We start from the raw sequence: 16487 nt of genomic DNA on the forward strand, positions 1-16487 counted from the left end.
CTCCTTTCCACAACCACCTCAAAGCCTTCCAGAGAGCAGCCCAGGACTGATCCAGCTTTCCTGATCAGTTTGTTGCGCTTACTGGCATCTCCACTCCTGATGCTGCCTCCCCAGCAGATTGCAGCAAAAAAGACAGCACTAGCAACAACAGACTGGTAGAAGGTCTCCAGCATATTGCTGCACACATTAAAGGACCTGAGCTTCCTCAGAAAGTAGAGTCTGCTCATCCCCTTCCTGTACACAGCCTCTGTGTTGGCCTTCCAGTCCAGTTTGCTGTCCAGGAGGACACCCAGGTATCTAGGTGTCTACCCGCTCCACATCCTGACCCGTGATGGTAATGGGACCGGTCGTGGTCCTCTTCCTCCTGAAGTCCACCACCATTTCCTTGGTCTTGGCCACATTGAGAATCAGGTGATTCCTCTCACTCCACACGACAAAGCTGTTAACCAGGTCCCTGTATTCTCCATCCTCATCATCCCTGATGCATCCGACTACCACAGAGTCATCAGAGAATTTCTGAAGGTGGCAGAGTTCTGACCTGTACTGGAAGTCAGTGGTGTACAGGGTAAAGAGGAAGGGAGAGAGAACAGTTCCCTGTGGTGCGCCAGTGCTGCTGACTAAGCACTCAGACCGGTTGGATCCTAGCTGCACATACTGGGGTCTGTCAGACAGGTAGTCCATGACCCAGGCAACAGTGGACCTGTCCACCTGCATTCTGTCCATCTTTCCCCCCAACATCAGAGGTTGGATGGTGTTGAATGCACTTGAGAAATCAAAGAAAGTGATTCTCACTGAGGAGTTGTTGTGGTCCAGATGGGCGTGCACCTTCTGCAGTAGATAGATGATAGCATCATCCACTCCGACCTGTTGCTGGTAAGCGAACTGGAGGGGGTCCAGGAAAGGGCTGACATGAGGACTGAGGTGTGTCAACATAATCCTTTCCAGGACCTTCATGACGTGTGATGTGAGGGCCACAGGTCTATAGTCGTTCAAGGAGGAGGTGGTAGACTTCTTTGGAACAGGAACCAGGCATGATGTTTTCCACAGCACTGGCACCTTCTCCTGTTTGAGGCTCAGGTTGAAGAGGTGCTGTAGGATCCCACATAACTGGGTAGCACAGACCTTCAGTACCCTTGTGCTGATCCCATCAGGTCCTGAAGCTTTTCCCAGTTTCAGCTTCTCCAACTGTCTCTTCACCTGGCCAGTTGTCACTTCTAAGTGGGTGGGTGATTGCTGTGATTCCTCAGACAGTGTTTGTGTTTGTGGGGTGAGGGGGGGTAGACGTGAGTGAGCAAGGAGAGGCGGTGGTGATGGTGAGGGGGTGGGGGAGACGCCGCCACTGCTGGTGGAGGGGGAGGGTGTCATGCTAAATCTGTTAAAGAACACATTCAGCTCGTTGGCTTTGTCCAAACTGCCCCCAACAGTCTGCTGCTTCCCTTTGAAGCCAGTGATCTGCCTCATCCCAGTCCACACCTCCTTTGAATTGTTTTGCTGGAGCCTACCCTCCAGTTTTCTCCTGTAGGCTTCCTTGCTCTCTCTCAGTCTCACCTTCAGCTCCTTCTGCACACTCCTCAGTTGTTCCTTGTCTTTTGATTGGAATGCGTGTCTCTTCTTGTTTAGAAGTTCCTTCAAGTCCTTGGTGATCCAAGGCTTGTTGTTAGGAAAACAACGCACCCTCCTGACTGGAACAATAGTGTCAGTGCAGAAATTTATGTAGTCCGTGATGCAACCTGTCCTGTTGTCAATGTCCTCACCAGCTGATTCACACAACACCTCCCAGTCTGTGGTCTCAAAACAGACCTGCAGAGCCTCCTCAGCCTCTGGTGACCACTTCCTGATCACCTTCCTTGTCACAGGCTGTCTTAGAACCACTGGGCGGTATGTGGGTGTCAGCAGAACCAGGTTGTGATCTGATCTCCCCAGTGGAGGTAGGGCAGAGGACCTGTATGCATCCTTAACATTTGCATACAGAAGATCCAGTACTCTGTTCTCCCTGGTAGCACAGTCAACATACTGGTGGAACTTAGGCAGCGTGGTTGAGAGTGACACATGATTAAAATCCCCAGAGATGACAATGAGGGCGTTCGGGTGCTGAGTCTGGAGTCTCGCGATGGCCGAGTGTATGACGTCACACGCCGCTTCCGCGTTGGCTGCCGGTACGATGTAGACCAAAACAAAAATGGCGACCGTCAGTTCCCTCGGCAGATAGTATGGGCGTAAGCCGACGGCTAACAGTTCAACGTTCGACATAACTCCACAGGTGTTCATTCATGGTTTTGATGCCTTCAGTAAGAATCTACAATGTAAATAGTCATGAAAATACAGAAAACGCATTGAATGAGAAGGTGTGTCCACACTTTTGGCCTGTACTGTATATATAATGTATATGTATATTATTCATGTTTATATTGTTGTGTTTCCCAGATAAGTTAGATGCAGACTATATCAGGCGCTATCTGGGGGAACTGAGCCCTCTGCAGGAGAGCTGCCTTATCCGCTTGCGACAGTGGCTGCAGGAAACACACAAGGGCAAGGTGAGGAGACTGGCTGTCATGTTAATAGACACATACAGGGATTGACATATTTGTCTGAGGTCGATGGAATGGGCTGTTAACTGCAGGGTTTGGCCATGTTCTGATGTCATTTCTTATGAAATTGCTGGTAGGGCTGTCTATTGGCAAGAACATTTGATATATCATGATTTCAATTACGTTTCAATATACAGCACATTGTTATAAATTGAGATACTGTAAACATGATGAAACTATTGCAGTGTTAAAAAACATCATCATATGCATAACATCTGATGGTGTCAAAGAAAAAAATTATTTTTATGCAGTCAGAACACTGGGATCTGAAGGCCACAGTATTGACGTATTACGAAATCTAATATATTATAGGGATGTCCCAATCAGGTTATTTTGCCCAAATCAACTGATACCAATCCTGTCTTGTATAAAGAAAATACAGCCACCCAGTTTAGCATTAGCGTTAGCCTCCTCTTCCGCTGGTAAAAAACGTTTCAGATATAGTTTTTTAAGATTTCGGATATTATGTTGTGTTTTTATGTTACATTTTAAAATGGTTCCAAACATTCCTCTATGGTGCCAACTAAGCAATAATGTCTGTTAATGGGGCCTTGAAAACACCAAATGGTGCTCTAAACACTGTAGTTTTAAGAAAGACTCGAAACCGAATTGGAATTAAAAAAAATATACCCAGTCCATTCAAATGTGCCTGGACTGACCTCAATCCATCCATATAATATTGCAATATTTCTATATATTTTCTTACATTTCTTGTATTTCTTGTATTTCTTTTTGAGATAACACATACTTTCTGTAGTAATTATAGTAGTAAATTTCTAACCCCTTGATCTGATTTGATTACCATTATTTAGAAAATGGTTTGAATGAAATCTCTGATATTAATGAGAATTTGTTTTTGTCATTTTTGTTATAGCCATACAATTGTATTTTGACCAAATAATGAGCACATACTTATTATATGACATTAATGCAGTGATTGATTCCAAATTAATACAAATTGTTCATCATGATGTAATCATTCATTTTCACCTCTATTAGGAATGAAGAAATTGGGCAGACCTGTTTTTTGTTCTGTATGGTTGGGTTTAAAATGGATATTTAATGCTGTGACACATGTTGAGCTGGTAAAAGTACAGCACGATTAAAGCTGTAATATGTCTCTACTTTGCCCTTATGATGTCCATCTCTTGCAGCTGCCTAAAGACCAGCATGTCCTACGGTTCCTGCGCTCACGCGACTTCAGCCTGGAGAAGGCTCGGGAGGCACTGTGTCAGACGCTGACCTGGCGGAAGCAGCACCAGGTGGACTTGTTGCTTGATACGTGGCTGTGCCCACAACTGCTGCATGACTACTACGCTGGGGGATGGCACCATCATGACAAAGGTACAATGGTTTTATCTAGAACCCAGCTGTCTCCTGTTTAACTGTGCTCAAAGAAGTCTTCGCCAAAATGTAGATAATCAGTCAAGACATGTTTGACGTCAAACTTGCTTCTTAATTTTTGCAATGGAGCTACAAGATTAACACAGTTAACGAGTAATGGAAGATTATGTGCACAAGTTAAGATTGGGAAAACAGCAAGCCTAAATCATTACACACTGGTCTCAAACCTCATTAGGTTGTTCAGCAATCTCTGATAGACTACTCTTTGTGGTTCCTGACATTGTATGACGCACTGTTGTCTACAAATATGTACAAAGGTACACAATGTGGACAATAGTATTGGCACCAGCTTATTTATTGTTTCTTATGAAATCAGAGGGTTTTAAGAACGGAGATGATCCTGCTTTTGTAGTAGTAACTGTCTCCATTATCCAATAAAAGGCTTTCTGCTACATTTTGGAGCATTGCTATGAGGATTTGATTGCAGCCAGCAACATAAGCATTAGTGGGGTCAGGATAGATGAACACCACCCTACCTCATCCTCAACTCCCTAACTCATCCCAAAAGTACTGGATGAGGCAGCATCATTTCAGAGAACACTGCTCCTACTGCTCCTACGCCACGCCTGGCATTAAGTATGGGACAAATATATGTTCATGTTTATCTGCTCCAGAGAGTCCTATTCTTATTGGCAGAACTTCTCTACAGAGACTAGACATTTGTATTTGCACATCTGTGTCAACAATAGGTGCAACCTAAAGTAGCTTTGATTAGAAAAAGTGTCCTCATTGGGACATACAGTGTATATTTCTTTTTATGCTACACACTTTGTCCAAAGTGAATTAATTGGTATATGTTTCCATGACTTCTAAGCCATATTCACGTCATAACTCAAGTTTGTCAATTTGTTTTTAGCTAAATAATTCTTTTAACACTACAATTGCATGACATTGCCTCTTCTTGCTATAATCCCTACATTACAATGATATAATACTCATTTAAGGACAATAACAGGGTTTATGGGTGGGAGTTTCAAGGGTCTTTCTGGCCCATTGCAGCTGTGTTTCTGTGCAGGACAGTTTTGCTCATTTAATAATTTATTTTATCATTTTTATCCATCTAAGAATATGAATCACATATGTTAGAATGTTAGATTAGGTATTTCAACAATTAGTAGGATTTTGTGTATTGTAAGAAATTGCTTAAATATGTATATTGCCTAGAGGTGGGTGTGGCGCAACAGATAACACCACTACCTGCCACTGAAATACCACACCATGTGGGAAACTGGGGTTCGATTCCCAGTCTGGGTGACTATGCTGCGCTACACCAATAAGAGTCCTTGGGCAAGACTCCTAATGCTACATTGGCCCGACTCTGTAATACGAGTAACCCTGGAAGTCGCTCTGGATAAGAGCGTCAGCTAAATGCCATAAATGTAAATGTAGAAGCAACAGTGTGGAGAGCAATTGAATGTTCATGTATGTAGCCACTTGAGAGTATATATATATATATATATATATATATATATATATATATATATATATATATATATAATGCAGTTATTGTTTAAATTACCACTTATATTACAGTATATTACAATTAGAATTATGTGTGTTTTTGTATGCAATGTTAGTGGCTTGAACCCCATCCTAGTGAGGGGAACTGATTTGAATTTTACAAATGGATGGACTTCACAGACAGATGGAAATAAATAAATAATTAATCAGATTCATAAGTGACAGAGTCTAGTAACTCCAACACAACTGGGTTTCACACATTTTCTTCTTTACTGGTTCAGTAAACGGTGGTGAAAACAAGTTTGTACTTCCAATTTGTTTTGCTCTCTGCATTTCCTAGTAACAGGAGAATGCATGTGTTCCCAAGAGTTCAGTTCAGATGTCTGATCCAGGGTCCTTTTAATGTTTGATCCTCAAAATTTCAGTGGGGAACAAAATCTTACTTGAAAATGGCTTAATGCTCATTTATTTATTTATTTATGTATTTATTTATTTATTTGTTGCATGATTTGTTGCTATTACTTGTGATTTAAAAATAAATGATTTGCAAGAAATCAAAACAGTTTTTTAAAATGTTTTTCATTGTTACACACTACCACCTCAAGGCACAGTGCCCCAAAGGATCCAACAAACTCAGTATTGTTGAAAAATATCTTTTATCATTTAATGAGAAAAGTCAGTCAAAATGTATTTAAGCATTGCTCTCATAATGTTCCCAATTGACATTTCCCAACAGCATTTTTATGATATTATAATTACAACAAATTACAATAATACGTTCACTCTAATATTTTAACTTTCCAATCTCAAGGCCAGGCTTTTCCTCTGAGCTTAGTACAGGTGTTACACTGGCCATATAAACACAGACCAGCATTTGTTAATAGATAGATAAGAGTCATTCAGAGCATACTTAATGTAATGGCAAATAAGCATGACCCACTGTTTTTGAGCCAAACGTTTTTCACAGACACGCACAATTGCCAACCTACTGTGTGTGTGTGTGTGTGTGTGTTTTAAACATTTACAACAATTATTTTGTAATTCCCATTCTGTGCATGACCTCTGCACTAAATATGTAGTTATAGAAGTGTGCAGCATAGAGAAAGCTCACCATATGCAGGTTTGCCTGGCAATCAGATGAAATGGATGAACATGTACATGTGTTCTTTCCTGCAGATGGCCGTCCTCTCTATATCTTACGACTTGGACAAATGGACACCAAAGGTCTTGTGCGGGCTTTAGGAGAAGAGCCTCTTCTTAGACATGTAAGTAACACATGCAAACTCTAATGAAATGTTTGGGCACCACTGGTCACATAACATGTTCCAAAAAAGTGGCATGTACAGAATTAATTTCACATTAGATACATTATGTTTTGTGTGTTTTATCTGTAGAGGATGTTCTCTTTTTGTGCACTTATCGAATCAACAAAATGTGTTATTTGATCAGGGATGCCCAAGATATTGACGAAAGTGGGAGGTGGGTTCTCTACTCTTCTATGAACTCTGGTTGTAACATTGTATGCATTCAAATTCTGAATTTCATTTATTATAAAAACAAATATGAACATTTTGAGGGGCTGAAACGTCCGATAACATCAAAAGATATTTATTCATATTTATATTGTAGATTTGATTTTATACTATAATATACTGCACTTTCATTTATTCTTGCTAAACAGTGCCTTAATAAATGATACGTTTGTCCGATTTGCAATGTTTCTTAAACTCAGAGAAACAGCCTTAAATAATGTACATAATATAGCACTGGGGGTGGAGCTACACAGTTTTTTGTTTTTTGTTTTTTTTGTCCCCCCCCCCCCCCTCCCAAGGTCTCTTCATACAAAAGGGTTATTTGCATTTTATGCTTTGGATCATTCTAAACATGATAATGATAGCATTGGTGTTTTGTTTCTAAATACACCAATCCATCCTGTTACTTAATCGTCCAAGGCAGGAGTGCCAAACCCTGGCCCTGGAGATCCATCACCCTGCAAGGTTTAGTTCCAAGCCTAATCTAGCACACCTGATACAGGTAATGAAAGCCTTTAGGAGCATCCATATATTACAGCCAGGAGTGTTGGATCTGAACTCTTCAATTAGCGAAGTGGTAGATCTTCAGGATTAGGAGCACATCTGTCATGTCTAAGGCCGCCCTGTCAAAAGGTTATCTCAAGGTTGAATCTCTCCAATGGAGCAATACCAAAAAAGCAGTACTTTTTGAGGCGGGAGTGAGCCATGGGCACGCCCTCAGCGCCACCCTACGCTGCCCTAATGCTGTTCACCTGTGGCCATGCAGGCTAACAAGGTGAATGGCACAAAGGGTCATGCTGAGTCACACATGGGAGAGGAACACAGGGAGAACATGGACTGAGCTTGCAAAATGTAAAATGAGTATATACGTGTGTAGAGACTGTTCGAACCCCGTTTGGGCTATTATGATTCTTTGAGTTTGGATGTGGTGGAGGGTACAAAATAAAGATATGTGTGTCACTTGAGCCCTGTGTGTGTGACGTCTCCAAGCCCCACTGCTTATCAGGTCATGGTGACGACACCACTTTCCCCAGGGGTCGTGTCACATTTTGCAGATCATCAATATCACAAATAATCAATATCAGTCAATATTGTCAGCCGTTGAGGTCTACTTTGTATGCGAGTGTCTACACTATATTGGTATCCTTTCATTGCATACACTCTTTAAGGGAAAACATTTCTAAATGCTCCTTGGCTTGGGAGTGAGACTGTAGCACTCGCACTTCATTTACTCGAAAGAGTGTCATTTAGAGAGCATGCCATTGTTCTTTTCACCTTTTGAGCACCTTTATTTTTAAGAGTGTGTTGTTGAATTGTATTTTACACTATTTTATTATTATAATACTATTGTATTTACTGCACTCTTGCCCTGCACTGGAGGATTCTGTATTACACCCTGCACTGTTTCTGAAATGGAAACATAGTTTTGAAGGATTTGCATGGAAAGTGGCTCTTGTCAAAGTCATATGCTTGAAATATGCTTTCCTCTCTTGTGAGCCTCTTTAGATAACAGCACTGCCAAGTGATAAAATGTGGCAGTGCTTATATCTGCCTCCGCCTTCCCTTGTTGCTCCATCAGGTTCTGTCCATCAATGAGGAGGGTCTTAGGCGCTGTGAGGAGAACACAAACCTCTTTGGTAGGCCCATAAGGTAATACACTAAATTAGTTTATGGCACTCAGTAATAGTTGTGACCAGATATTAAACAATGCTCTCATGGTCTTGTGTGCAATATGTGTGCTACAACGGCTAGTTCATGGACATGCCTGGTGGATCTGGAGGGGTTGAACATGAGACATCTGTGGAGGCCGGGGATCAAAGCCCTACTGAAGATCATTGAGGTGGTGGAGGCCAATTACCCTGAGACATTAGGCCGACTGCTTATACTGAGGGCTCCCAGAGTCTTCCCTGTGCTCTGGACACTGGTAAGGACACTGGTGGTGTAGTATTAATAGTTCAAATGTTGACTTGCTTTTGATTGCTTTGTGAGCGTGCGATATAAACAAAAAAAAAATTAAAAGATAAAATACATGATTGCTGAATCATTCATCAATCATCAAGTTGCAGAAGAGTTCATTTATCATAATCCTTATATTACTCTATTTAATGTAATCTTCTGTTGATATCCCTTAATTAGTTCATTTAGTCATGATCCGGAAAGTGGTTAAAAAAGCTATTGCTAATGTATTAACATTAGCTCACCAGGATTCGAGAGGGATCATGCTGCCATGTAAACAGTGTCTGAATCAGAGATTTTCATCTTATTTGCTTAGATTTATCCAGACGCTCACCAGCCTGCCTAACTACCTTTCTCTTTATTGACTGCCACTAAAAGTCAATGGGCATCGAACCATCTGTGTTTAAATGTCATGTGCTAGTCCATGTTTACAAGATGTTATTAGTCTCTCTGGACATTGGTAATTAGCAAGCTTCTGTAAATGTCATGTTTGTGCTGTACCTGCTTAACTGCAGCATCCATGCAAAATGTCCTTCTGCATGACTGACCTTTCGCCTTGTCCATAGATTAGCCCGTTCATCGATGAGAACACTCGCAAAAAGTTCCTCGTCTACGCTGGGAATGACTATCAGGGCTCAGGAGGCCTGGTGGATTACATCAGCAAAGACTTCATCCCTGATTTCCTTGGAGGAGATTGTCAGGTGAGATCCTTGAGCATTGACTGAGAGGAACCATTCTTTAAGGGGCTGAAATCAATAAGATCAAGATCAATAAGTCTTTCAGTCTATAGCAATGGTTATCAGTGCAGGTTCCATATTTCAGTGTATTTCTTACTCAAATGCACCCATTTCAACTCCGGAAGAGATTATGGATGAGGATGTGGATGAGATCTAGGTGCTGTAGGGCTGAGCAAGGGTATTTCAGGACCAGGACTGAGAGAAATTGTCCTGTAGCGTTTTCTTAACCCTTTTTTTTTTTTAACTGTCTTCTTCTGTAGTCACCTTAATCTATATTAACTAGGGGTTAATTATTTGAATATTTGTATTTTGATAACATTAAAATGTTTTTAATCAGTTATTTAATACATGTGTTTAGAAGTGGGCAATAATATGATGATGTATCAAAATGATGATGAATTTTGTCATGGTAAAAGCTTGTGTATTGCGGATATAGTCAGTGCTTAAAGAAAACTGGCCAACTGCACATTTTATTACAAAGACTTTGACTATAAATCATTTTATATTTGATTTAAATATTTGTATTGTTATTTGTATATATTTTATGTATTAAAAAATCAGTTTTTACATGTTTTTACTGTCACTCACCCCTACTTGTAATCTCAATCAATTACATTGCATTGTACAAATCTCAAATACCAATCACTATATATCATTCATATAATTACAAAATGATACAGCCCACAACAATGCATGTTAGTTAAGTCATTAAATAGCAAATAAGTAATAAAAATATGTATAAAAAAGTATATTCTATTTCTATACCTATACATCATACTTTTAATTGAGTATAATTTTGAAAATGTACCCATACTTTCACTTCAGTTCAGGTTCTCAGTACTTTTTATACATCGAAGCCATAGAAGAACCTCAGGAAAGCTCTGCCTCTTCTGTCTCTGTTCATTCTGCAGTGTGATGTTCCCGAGGGTGGACTGGTCCCCAAGACATTATACCACACAGCTGAGGAGCTGGAGAATGAGGAGGTCAAACTTTGTACTGAAACCATCTACAAAACTGCCAGTGTGTTCAAAGGAGCTCCACATGAGGTAGCTCTCTTTGTCTTCAGCGGAGCTTTCTCCATGATATGCCTCCAGCAGTGCTCCCAACAGTCTAAGCCGGGGATATTTAATTTCTTGAAAGGCTGGAGGCCAGCATGACTGGGTGATTATTTCCTTGTTCAAACACACCTGGTTCACCTCATGTGTTAATTGCCAGGTTAAATATGCAAGTAGCAAGTATCTGGAAAAGAGGGCTAGCTCAGGCTTCAAATAGATGTTGGTGTTTCCAAACAAGTACTCCTTAAAGACAATAAAAAAACAGTAACAGTAGTTGTGCTTCATATTACTTTAAATGCCAGTACGTTCATTACTGTATTTTGAAATGTGCCCAGTAGGCAGCAACAATGCATTTTGTGTGTATAACAGTAAATACACTGCAAATAAGATGAAATGAGCCATGTGTAAAGTATCTTTATACATATGTTTTATGAACCATCATGTTCAACCATCATGTTTTATGACAAATATTATTCTGAGCTTTTCCTTATTTCACGCTAATTCAAAGTTCTCCCACAAGTAATGTCTTAATCGTGAGGCACACTACGTGATTTTTAACCCTGACTTTGCCCTTCCAACAAATTTCCATGGTAATTGACGGACGAATAATCTAGTATGGCGTGAGAGCAGCAACGAGTTAACCCTAAACCCTCTGATTGAGCTCTCGATATTTGATTTAAGTATGACCCACGTTATTGAAATAGTGGTGCAAATGTATATAAAAATTCTGTTTTGGCCACCTCTGAACATTTTAGTTGTAAAATGTGATGGTTTTGCATGGATAGCATGAATTCATTCATAAAATAAGCAACACTTTGTTTATTTAAAACACTATGCATACATTACTAAGAGGAATTTTATGTTGGGGTATTTGTTTGAAATATATTGTAGTTGTGGTTTTAAATTAAACACCCCTGTCTCAGGCTCTTGTGCTCTATTCCCACAAATTGTTATGGAGAACGGTTCCACCTGCTGGTGCTTTGAAATAATACAGTAAGAATCCAAATTCAGTTGTCTTGGAATATAATTTGGATCAGGTCTTAATTCATAGCCCCACACAGCAAAACACAGAGATTGGCATATTTTACATGTGTCTTCTTATTCCACTTCCAGCTGCTGATTGAGATCACAGAGGCGTCCTCAGTGATCACATGGGATTTTGACGTGTGTAAAGGTGACATCATCTTCAACATCTACCACTCAAAAAGAGCTCCACAGCCTGCAAAGAAAGAGTCTTTGGGCGGTCATGGTCTGGCTGGCCTTGGAGGCACCAATCTGCAGATGATTGACCGGTCGTGGATGCTGGGGCTGGATTACAGCATGGTGGAGACTGCCCTTACCTGCAGAGAAGGGGAGAGCATACAGGTAGTGTCTGTTGCTGTGAATGGCATGAATATTTGTTAAAACAATATCACCTAGGAGTGGGTAATGTGTTTACACATCAGTTAACATGATCTAATTTCTATCTCATTAACTATTTATATAGTGGCACCTACTATCGTGCATGTGTTGAGTATAATAAAATATTGTAGCTGTCTAATGAAAAACATGTATCTCTAAAATGGTGAGGAGGAGGCAAAACTGTTATTTCTCTGACCGTCACAGCCATGACTATATTAAGTTATACTACTCCATGATTATTATATTATGAATATGTTGCTCATCTGAGCAGTTCAACAGTATAGATGGTTTGGTGACTTGTGTCAATAACTTATCAATAGTTCTGACCAGAGGAGGATGGGTCCCTCTTGTGAGTCTTGGTTCCTCCCAAGGTTTCTTCCTCCAGCTTTGAGGGATATTTTTCTTGCTACTGTCGCCGTTGGCTTGCTCACTGGGGGTCTTAGATTTTTCATGTCTTTTTATGATGTTGATTTTGTGTCTTTTACTAATTACTGATTGTGTAAAGCTGCTTTGTGACAACAGTTGTAAAAAGCACTAAACAAACACATTTGATTTGATTATTCCAAGTAATTTAAGACATTTCTATTGGTTTATTCATCCAAAATTATTTGCATAGTGTACAGAGCAGCTACAGGTGTCCAACAGTGGAGAAAATGTACAATGGACAAAGCTGGAGATAGCAGTGATATGCAGTTGTGGATGAAACAATCTTTTAAAGCCATAGAAAATCAGATTCACTCAATTTTCCTTCCCTTTTTTTTGCCTGAAGTTTGTTTTTTTGGATTTGCACTTGAGCTAAGAGGCTAATCAGGCTTAATCATGCCTCAAACTGTGTAAGTAAACTCACATATTCTTGCTTGCAATGGCACTGTGACAGTTTTATTATCTAAAATCGACAAGTGTGTCACACTCATATTTTCTCTGGAATGTTTGTTTGCTTATTGAGTAAGAGTCCCCTTTCCAGGGCTGTGTGCTCTCTTACATTTTTGGAAATTATTTTTTCCAGAAAAACTCTTCCTTTGTTCCTATAGCCCTCGTAAGCAACGGTCTAAAGATCCAAAAAGGAAAGTAAGGAAATTGGCAAGGGAAGCTAGCCAAGCATATTCAGCGTCTGGCTTCTACAGTGTGACATGCTATTAAGAAACTGCAGTTCAAGGGAATTGTGGAGGTCAAGATGAGATCTGGAAGACCAGGAAAACTCCTGAAGAGAACTGCTTGGATGTTTGTTAGAAAGGCCAATCAAAAACCCTTAAAATGAAAGGGCAGAGGATCTGTATTAAAATAGAAACACAAAGCATAAATATAATAAAACACTCCTCAAAAAACACCAGAATGCATTCATCAGACTGGGCGTGATCGTAATATCATAATGAACGTGCATGACTAACTATCTATCACTGGTGAACAAAATTTTGTTTAAGTAACCATCACAGCGCACGCAGCCTTGAGACAGAGAAGTTGTTTTATTTTTGCTAGGAAATCGAACCCCAGTCTCACATATGGTGTGGTTGTACAATGGCAGGTAGTGGTGTCTTCTGTTGTGCCACACCAACCACTGTAACGATGCCTGTAACAGTTACCAGCCCATAGGTCCACATAGGTACATATAGCTTGAGCTGCAACTTATCATTCCTACTGTCTGGTGCCTGTTGCTGTCTATGCCTCTGACTGCCTATGTGCTGTTCGGGTGGGGAGAGGTATGGGCGGGGGGCGGATGTTCCTGGTTATGATGTTGTGTCGACACCTATTCGTCCCGGGCCTCTGCTGCTCAACCCCAGGCTCTACCCCATTCGCGGCTCAGGCTTTGGTTCGCCAGGTTTAGCTTTAGTTTTAGCTCTCCATGTTGCTCAGACTCAGAGAGGCACGCTAGCTTTATGATTTCTTAGGGCTATGGTGATGCAAACCTGACCTACATTTAGGACCGCCCATTCTACAGCGAGAGGAGAGCAATGCCAGTGAAATACAGCAGACATTGATTAGACTTTGGGAAAATATTCATTTAAAAAAAAGCCCACAAAAAATACTAAAGGGGTGAGGTTAACGGAACAGATTTAGGTTCCCAGAAACTACCTGAGTCACATGGATGGTGCACTATTCCACTGTGCAGGATTGCTTGCACATTTGAACATGAAAAGGAAGTAAAATAACACTTTGCCAAAACCGAAGCATGGGGGTGATCTCTAATGTTTTGATGTGGTGTTACAGCCAATGGCATTGCCAAGAGTGCATGAGTAGAGGGACAAACGGTTTCCAAATCAAAATCCTGGATGCAAATGTCAAAACATCTGTTAAAAGGCTGAAGCTTAAATAAAAATGGCATCTACACTGTTAAAAATGAAGGTGAACAGGATGAAGATCCAAAATGTACCTCAAAACTGTACAGAACTACCGGAAGCGACAAGAGACAACATTTGTGGATAGACTTTAAGCCAGCTGTTATGTACATGATGACCCAAGGCCTTTTGCAAAGAAGAGTAGGGAATAAATCCAACTGTAAAAACTGAAGGCTTTTCGCTGGCTTTTATATTCTAATGTTCTTATCCTTCCTGAATCACTCGTCCCTTGTTTCTCTTACAGGGCTCTCATGTGACGCGCTGGCCTGGCTTCTACATTCTGCAGTGGAGGTTCCACAACACACCAACCAACACACGAGTAGACGACGTCCTGGCCTCGCTGCAGGTCTCCTCCCACAAGTGCAAGGTCATGTACTACACCGAAGTGCTGCACTCTGCCGATTTCAGGTCTGTCTCATCATACACATCATACATATTTTGTAAGTGTAGCCTAAAGTGCTTTGCATTAAATTTTTAAAAGAGACAAGAACAACACCAAGGCAAGCAGGCAAAGGCAGAGCATCAGATCATGTGGGACTCATCACGGCATGTAAAAACTGATAAAAATGTATAAAAATGTCAGGATGTCTTGGGCATGTCCTTGGTTGTATCGTAATATGTAAACAAGCATTTATTTACAGCAGTTGTTTACCTGTCTGCATGTGTTCTTTAATTTTTCAATCTCTTTGTGTGTATGTATCAGGGGTTCAATGACCAGCCTGGCATCCAGTCACAGCGGTTTCTCACAGCTTAGTGCCGCCACCACCTCTTCTGGCCGGTCAAAAACCAGCTCCATCGCTTCACGGTAGGACAGGACATCAAGGACTTGCTCCACAATGCTAAGTTGCACACTACGTACAGAATGTTTGCAAGAAACGCATATAAGCACATAGTATAAACACACTTAAATCTCATATTTTTGTTTAGGTCTTTCAGTTATTTTCTTGTGCCAACATATAACCCATGTTACCATACTGTCTGTCTGTTTCTATGAATACACTACATGGAGAAAAGTACTGGAACACCAGCATTTCTTCCAAAATCAGGAATTTAAAAAAATGTTTCCAGGGGAAGCTTACTACTAGAGTGTGAAGCGTTACTGTGAGGATTTGATTACATTCAGTCCCAAGAACTTTGAATTTCCAATTTTGATAAAGCACAATTATTCCATCAATGATTTTATACCCCTCTAGCCCATGCCTGACATTAGGCATGGTCTCAATAGGCTCATGTTTATCTGCTTCAGAGAGTTCAATTCTATTGACAGTACTTCTTTACAGGGGGAAGGGGTGTCCAAAAACATTTGGACGTATGGTGTACATTTTCTAATGTGCTATTCTTTCATTCTTTTGTCATATAAAGTTAACAATGTTAATGTTAAATGCTATGTCACCTTTCCTTAGCACTGTCTCTTTCACTGTGAATTCCTATGCCTTACTGGTACAGATTAAAGAACTGTTTATTTTATTACACATGTTGACTTCTTCTCATGTTGATATCTGTACTCATTAATACTCTCGTTCCCCACAAGATGGCAGTAGGACTCCTTAGATTGCTCTGCAATGGCAGACTACAACGAAATGTAGTGATGAGGATTGTGCCAATATGTTTTTACAGCACAGCAGTGAAACATGCCTATAGGATCTTCTTGGTGTTCCTGATGCTAGCACAAATGATAGCCGTTTTAATCCATGTACAAACTGAAATCAGTTTAGTTTGTTTACATTTATCCAGTAGCAGTTAGGAGGTTGATTCTACGATTGTGTTACCATTTAGCTCTTTACTAACTCTTCAGCATTATATATAAGGAGATGTATTTAACAACTCAAAAATTATACTGAGCAAAAGTTTAAGGAACCTAAGCATATTATTTAAAATACAATTTCTGCAATGAGAGAGTTTTTGCTTGTAAAATCACAGGATCACTTTAGAACAGAAGCTAATGAACATAAACAGAGTGAAATATGACACAAATCTCAGGAGTCGATGTACTGTGAGCTAGTCTGAGGAACAAAGCTTG

The 16487-nt window shown here is 40.4% G+C and overlaps 1 protein-coding gene across 1 annotated transcript in view; it reads left to right on the forward strand.

Moving 5' to 3' along the window:
- Nucleotides 1-15314, forward strand: part of LOC140574217 (SEC14-like protein 1) — a 28424-nt gene extending 13110 nt beyond the window's left edge. The window contains exons 7-16 of the mRNA XM_072693969.1: nucleotides 2425-2534; nucleotides 3743-3932; nucleotides 6630-6718; nucleotides 8565-8635; nucleotides 8738-8909; nucleotides 9508-9642; nucleotides 10590-10724; nucleotides 11847-12098; nucleotides 14712-14875; nucleotides 15171-15314. Of these exons, the coding sequence (XP_072550070.1) occupies nucleotides 2425-2534; nucleotides 3743-3932; nucleotides 6630-6718; nucleotides 8565-8635; nucleotides 8738-8909; nucleotides 9508-9642; nucleotides 10590-10724; nucleotides 11847-12098; nucleotides 14712-14875; nucleotides 15171-15276 (1424 nt within the window). The 3' untranslated portion in view covers nucleotides 15277-15314. The remainder of the gene's footprint in view (nucleotides 1-2424; nucleotides 2535-3742; nucleotides 3933-6629; nucleotides 6719-8564; nucleotides 8636-8737; nucleotides 8910-9507; nucleotides 9643-10589; nucleotides 10725-11846; nucleotides 12099-14711; nucleotides 14876-15170) is intronic.
- Nucleotides 15315-16487: the final 1173 nt, after the last annotated feature.

The sequence above is a fragment of the Salminus brasiliensis genome, chromosome 12 (genome assembly GCF_030463535.1).
Source record: "Salminus brasiliensis chromosome 12, fSalBra1.hap2, whole genome shotgun sequence".
Classification (NCBI taxonomy): Eukaryota; Metazoa; Chordata; class Actinopteri; order Characiformes; family Bryconidae; genus Salminus; species Salminus brasiliensis.